This window comes from Perca fluviatilis, chromosome 17, assembly GCF_010015445.1.
Source record: "Perca fluviatilis chromosome 17, GENO_Pfluv_1.0, whole genome shotgun sequence".
NCBI lineage: Eukaryota > Metazoa > Chordata > Actinopteri > Perciformes > Percidae > Perca > Perca fluviatilis.
Genome location: NC_053128.1, coordinates 30,554,286 through 30,560,718, shown reverse-complemented (window position 1 = coordinate 30,560,718; position 6,433 = coordinate 30,554,286). Strand labels below are relative to the sequence as shown.

Below are 6,433 nucleotides of genomic sequence, written 5' to 3'. Positions count from 1 at the left end.
ACTTCCTGCCCCTTTGCATTATGGGATGTGCGTACACGATCGTGGGCGTCACCCTCTGGGCGAGTGAGATCCCCGGAGACTCCTCTGAACACTACAAAAGCCAGCTGACTGCCAAACGCAAGGTGAAACACACACACACACACACACACACACACACACACACACACACACACACACACACACACACACACACACACACACACACACACACACACACACACACACACACACACACACACACACACACACACAAATGTTTGTTTCACTATCTTTGTGGGGACCCGTCATTGACATAATGCATTCCCTAGCCCCTTACCCTCACCTTAACCATCACAACTAAATGCCTAACCTTAACCCTTACCCTCACCTTAACCATCACAACTAAATGCCTAACCTTAACCCTTACCCTAACCATCACAACTAAATGCCTAACCTTAACCCTTACCCTCACCTTAACCATCACAACTAAATGTCTAACCTTAACCCTTACCCTCACCTTAACCATCACAACTAAATGTCTAACCTTAACCCTTACCCTAACCTTAACCATCATGCCTAACCTTAACCCTTACCCTAACCTTAACCATCACAACTAAATGCCTAACCTTAACCCTTACCCTCACCTTAACCATAACCTAATTCTATCTCTAATCCTAAAACCAAGTCTTAACCCTCAAACAGCCCTTTAACCTTGAGGGGTCCAGCATTTAGGCCCCACAAGGCTGTGCGGACCCCACAAGTATACTGGACTCTGCGGTTTTTGGACCCCACGAATATAGTAAAACAAGTCCCCCCCCCCCAACACACACACACACACACACACAAACACATAAGGGTGGGACAAAATATCCATATGGCATATATCGTTGTCCTTCATGCGATACAAAATAACGATATTTTAATATGTAAAATAAGGCGGTCCGAATAGATTTCCCTGCTCCCAGCGTCACTACTTCATGGCTCCTCAAGGTGCCGCTTTTTATTCCAAGTGTTTGTTGCATTTTTTTGACGTTTTTTTGCATTTTTTTGACGTTTTTTTTATACGCTTTTGTCGCCTTTTCACCGTTTGCTTTCTGGCTTTTTTCCTGAAGTTTGTGTTTCCTTTTTACGACGTTTTTGTCGCTGTTTTTTTTTAACCAAATATTTGTTAGTTCTCGTGAAGTTTTTTGCGCTTTTGACGTTTGTTTCCTCGCGGTTTTCAAATTATTCTTTTGCTTTTTGTTTTTGTCACTTTTATCAAAGCTTGTGTCGCTTTTATCCTCTCTCTAGCCTCTATAGTTTTGCCATTTTAATTTACGGACTTACAGAGTTGTTGTTTAGTCAATCAATAAAAACAATTTAAAATGTATTGAGTGGTATTTTCTCTGCCTTCACAGTCTGTGATGGGAGCGCCACTTTTGTGAATGAATGACGTCATTCAAGAGCTGGACCTGATTGGTCCTGATTAGTCAACCAAACTATTTAAGGCTATGGTTGAGGTGAATGTGTGAATTTACCTGATGAAGGTCTGAGACCGAAACGTTGTATTTTTCTAATAAATTATTGCTTGCGTAATGGTCAGTGTGCGGGATTTTCTCTAAAAAAAAATTTACAGACTTAAAAAGTTGTTTTTCTAACAGTTTGGACTTAACCTTTCCACGGGCATTTTGTGTTCATAGTTAGACCGATACCGTGATGTATCATTATAGGATTGTCTAGCAATATATTGATTATTGCAGAATTGCTGTATCGTGATATTATCGGTATCGTGAGCCATGTATCGTATTGTAAGGGTACACAACAAACACACACACACACACACACCCCTTGTGTCTTCCTATCAAACACCATCATTTAATTGAATGGTTTTTAAATCCCCCGCATGAAAACAATAAAAAACTAAAAAGATGAATTTAAACCTGCCGTCCACCCTGTGGGTTTCTGTGGCAGGTGGTGAAGATGATGATCGTGGTTGTGTGTACGTTCGCCGGCTGCTGGCTGCCGTATCACATCTACTTCTTACTGCACCAGTTCTTCCCCGATTTATTCGAGCAGCGCTACATCCAGCAGGTGTACCTGGCCGTCATGTGGCTGGCCATGAGCTCCACCATGTACAACCCCATCATCTACTACTGCCTCAACAGCAGGTAGGGCCGCCGCTCGGAAAATGTGTGGCTGTTGGTGTGCTTCTCTCTCTCTCTCTCTGTCATGTGGTAGGTAATCTGTATTTGGGTCTGTAATCCTGCCCGTTTAATCCATCCGGTTATGAAATCTCTGTCTTCCTCTCGGCAGGTTCAGGGCAGGTTTCCAGCAGGTGTTTTGTTGCTGTGTTCCCACCGTCGGCAAGGAGGAGCTGCAACTCAAATCGCCGCGCTACCTGCACACACAGGTGAGTGCAGGCCTGGAGTTTCATCATGTACCTCCTCCACAGCGCTGCGGAGGAGGGTGTGGCTAGTCCACGCAGCATTCCAGGATGGGAGAAAAACGTGCTCTGGTTTATTGGCATTTCTTTAAACCAATCACAATCGTCTTCGGCATGTGTACGTTCAAAAGTAGTTTTAGTCGTGCAACGGAAAACTCTGATTGGACAGATAGTCTAGCTAGCTGTCTGGATTTACCCTGCAGAGATCTGAGGAGAAGTTAACCATAGTCCTTAGAAATCCACCGGAGGTTAGAACGCCAACACAGAGACAGAGGAAGGGGACGGGACATCCGGGCGAATTTCCGGCGGCACCGGAGCAATCCCAGAAGTGGAACGTCGCCGATGTGGACTATGTTAGGGACAAGGCCACTTGGCCTTTGGTGTTAATTGTTTGAGGGCACAAAGGCCAGTGCAGCATATTTGGACAACAGGGTGGAGCAAGCATTGAGTATGGTTTCAATCGTCTCGGGCGGCGCTAAGCTCCGGACGCAGCGATTCTGCAAAATAGAATCGGGAAGGAACTTGTTTTGGTGGAACATTTTCACCCCGCAAAAGAAAACGCCACATACAATATTAAATGAAGTTAACTGTTGACACAATACAGTTAGGTGAGATTTAAATGAGCTGATACATAGTTAAACCTCATCGGCTCTTACCAGCGTATCTCCGTGTACTTCGTCCACAGCAACCCCACCAATCGCTGCCAAAACGTCCCAGTTTAGCGAGTAAATGCTGTCAAACAATTTTTTGTAAATCTTTACAATCTTTCACAGAACGAACCAAGCAGGCCTGCCTTGTTGCACAATCCACAATCCAAATTTTCTTCAAAACTTGAGATTTTTAGCACGTAACGCGATTCCGGGTAACGTTGCTCGATGCGACCGGAGTTTAAAGTAGACACAAAGAAAGCGGAAAGTGAGAGACATCCGGTTGAACTTCCGGGCGACAGAACTAGCCGGTAAATGAACCGTCGTCGTTCCAGACTAGGCGTTTGACAAAGTGCAGTTTAAACGCAAACCGAACCAAATACATAATACATAAAAACAATTTTGCTACTTCAGCCCCGAATTTCGAACTACAGGTGGGGAAGTGCCTTTGATGGCCTCCTTTCACCCCTCCATTTTAAGTTCAATGCCTCATTCGAATCTATAACTTAAAGGTGCAGTAAGCAATGCTGCGCAAAGATTGTTGATATTTCAACTCAACTGCCAAACAAATACAACCCTCCCCTTCAGAAGCCCTGCCCCCCCCCAGATTCATGGACAGATGACTACTGGCCGGCACATTCACATGCTGCCTCCCTCTCCCCCTCTTACCACCAACCGTCACCACCTGTTGCTGATTGGCTGGAATGGTGTTCTGTGACTCGTGCACTCCTTTCTGTTTGTTTTCCATTTCCATTGTGTATTAACCAAGGGGGGTAAGCTTCGCTTCAGAACTCAAACCTCCTATGGCGCCATTTTGATGCTACAAAGAGATCACCTCCCGTTAGCATCCCATTGACTCCCATTCATTTTGACGTCACTTTGACAGCGAATAACTTTACATCTGAAGCGTTTAAAGACTCTATTTGTCCGTTGTTTATTTCTAAAGAAACACGACAATGTATAAAAGGCTCCATTACCTTGTACCTCACGTTATGGCTCCGTAGCAGACATTTTTATAAAAATAGGCTAACGATTGGGTCATAACCACGAGACTTACTGTCACACAGTAGAGGAATTACCGTATAGTACAGGAGAAGCTCACAGGCAGTTTGGACTTACATTAGCTGTTTAGGTTTAATTACTAATGTTAACTAGCATGTTAGTGATCAGTAATTAGCCTGTGCCTATGTTATCTCCTTACATATACCTACGCTCTCCGTCTCTGTAAGATTGGGAATGATTGAGATTTCTCTCGGCACAGCTACCAGAAGACTTCACACTTTCAGACAGGTTGCTCACGTCACATTTACGTTGTCTCTCTCAGTTGGAGGCTGCTCAGTAAAGCAAGAGATCACCGGAAAAGTGCTTCTAATATCCTTCACTGGTCTCCGTCCAGAGACACGGGCTCTGTTGGTCCATTTTATATATATCAGTGGTATTAACACCAGATTTTTATTTTGGCGTACATTGAATATAGAGAGCTAGGTGAGGTGATTTGCTGAATTTGACAAAAAAAAGTGTATTGGATTACCATCACTGACTCTACCTTTAACCATGTGTATTTTCAGGTGAGCATATACCGAGCCAGTCGGGCGGGGACCGTGGTTTTCAGCGCCGGGGAGCAAAGGAGGTCGGAGCTGCCATCCTGCAGCCCTCACAGCCAGCCTCATGTGGACGTCACATCCAACGGCTCGGGCTCAGAGGCACTGACCAAGAGCCCCGACAGTCCCGACAGCCCCGACAGTCCGTCACAGTAGAGCAAACACCATCAGGTGGTGCGGGAACAAAGTGTGAATGCGGGACGAGCATCAGATCTCACGGGTTCTGAAGAGGCAGTCGAGATCAGATGCCGTCTCTCTGGTTAAGTGCGTTATTTAGCTGTGATGTTTTGTTCTAACCAGCGGACACGTGCAATAATACCACGTAGGTGCTACAGTATATCGTCCACGGGTGGGGAACCGTCTCGCAAGTGAAAACTTGTCGTGGAAGTACTTGTTCTTTACTTGAGTATTTCCATTTTGAGTTTGTTCCTCTACATCGCAGAGGGAACTGTTGGCTGAATCTCACTTCCCTTAAATTGCATCCCCGGTTCCTCCACTTCCCTTCCTCGCGTCTTAGTCTGTCCCACCGAGGAAGCATTGGAGAAAAAAGAGTTAAGCCACGCCTGCGCAGAATCGATCACCGGCGATCGCCGCCCCAATGCTTTCCACCGGGAAATGCCTGGGTCTCAGCTGATCTGACAGCTGATTGGTTCAGAATAAACTCAACACGATGGTGTTTCATACAGTATAAAACATATTACTGTTTTTTATATATTTGTCTGATTTGAAGACTTATTCTGTACAGAGAATACATGTTGTGTGGCTGATGGTGACGTTTAGTAGTTAGAGAGACTAAATCCGCAACATCAGCAACAGCTCGCATGTCGAGCATTTTGACAGCTACTCTGTGGGAATAAAAAAACAAAAAACAGACTGCGTTCAAGCTGATATATGGTCTGAGAACATTTTAATGAATCGGTCATCGCTCATAGCTCCGCGGAGATCCCTCCTCCATCCTCGCTCATAGCTCCTCAGAGATCCCTCCTCCATCCTTGTTCCTCAGGGCAGGAATAAGAGCTTTAGGACGGCCTAAACGAAGGAGTGCCAGAACAACTTCCAGTTGGCGATACAAATAAGAGGAGTGAGATTCAGCCACTGTACTTTTTTACTTTACTATCTTTATCTGACAGCTGAATGCAAGACTTTAACTTGTAATGGAGAGTTTTTACATTGTTTTACTTCAGTAAAGGCTCCGAGTACTTCTTCCATCACCGGTGAAGTGTGTGAAATGTTGGACACTGCAGACAGATGGGAAATACTGAGAGAAGCAGTAGAAAAACATCCGTCTAACTCCTGCTGGTCCCCCTCATCACTCAGCATGTACGACCCCCAGCATTCTCGGGCTGGTTTGGGAAAAGCGTGACCCTCCGCCTCCCTTGGCAACAGCCAAGTCTGTGACGCTGTGTTTGTGATTGGAAATAGGGAGGAAGAATCAGTGTGTGTGTGTGTGTGTGTGTGTGTGTGTGTGTGTGTGTGTGTGTGTGTGTGTGTGTGTGTGTGTGTGATCCAGCACCTGTTGGACAGGATTAGCCCCTTGTTTTGACAATGTGTTGAGCAGCGTTCTGTCTGCAGCCGCTGGGTCACAGGCCAGCCAAGTAGACGGGACAGCTAAAAGGGAGACACATATAGAGAGACTGATAAAGTGATACAGGAGGGGTGTCCAACTCAATTTCACTAAGGGACACACTGGAAAATGAGGATCACATCGAGGGCCAGACACGTCAAATATCTTCGACTGTGTCTCTTATAGCCTTCTCACGTAGTAGTTTGGTCGACATAAAACC

The 6,433-nt window shown here is 45.4% G+C and overlaps 1 protein-coding gene across 2 annotated transcripts in view; it reads left to right on the top strand.

Annotated features, from left to right (window-relative positions):
• LOC120544905 (substance-P receptor-like) overlaps positions 1–6,169 on the top strand; it is a 13,481-nt gene extending 7,312 nt beyond the window's left edge. Inside the window, exons 4-7 of one of the 2 annotated variants that reach the window (XM_039778772.1) lie at positions 1–122; positions 1,930–2,126; positions 2,272–2,368; positions 4,617–6,169. The exon at positions 1–122 is cut by the window's left edge and continues 29 nt beyond it. In XM_039778772.1, the coding sequence (XP_039634706.1) occupies positions 1–122; positions 1,930–2,126; positions 2,272–2,368; positions 4,617–4,805 (605 nt within the window). In that variant the 3' untranslated portion in view covers positions 4,806–6,169. Of the gene's footprint in view, positions 123–1,929; positions 2,131–2,271; positions 2,369–4,616 lie in introns of those variants that run through there. The other variant, XM_039778773.1, reaches the window with a different exon arrangement.
• The last annotated feature ends 264 nt before the right edge of the window (positions 6,170–6,433 follow it).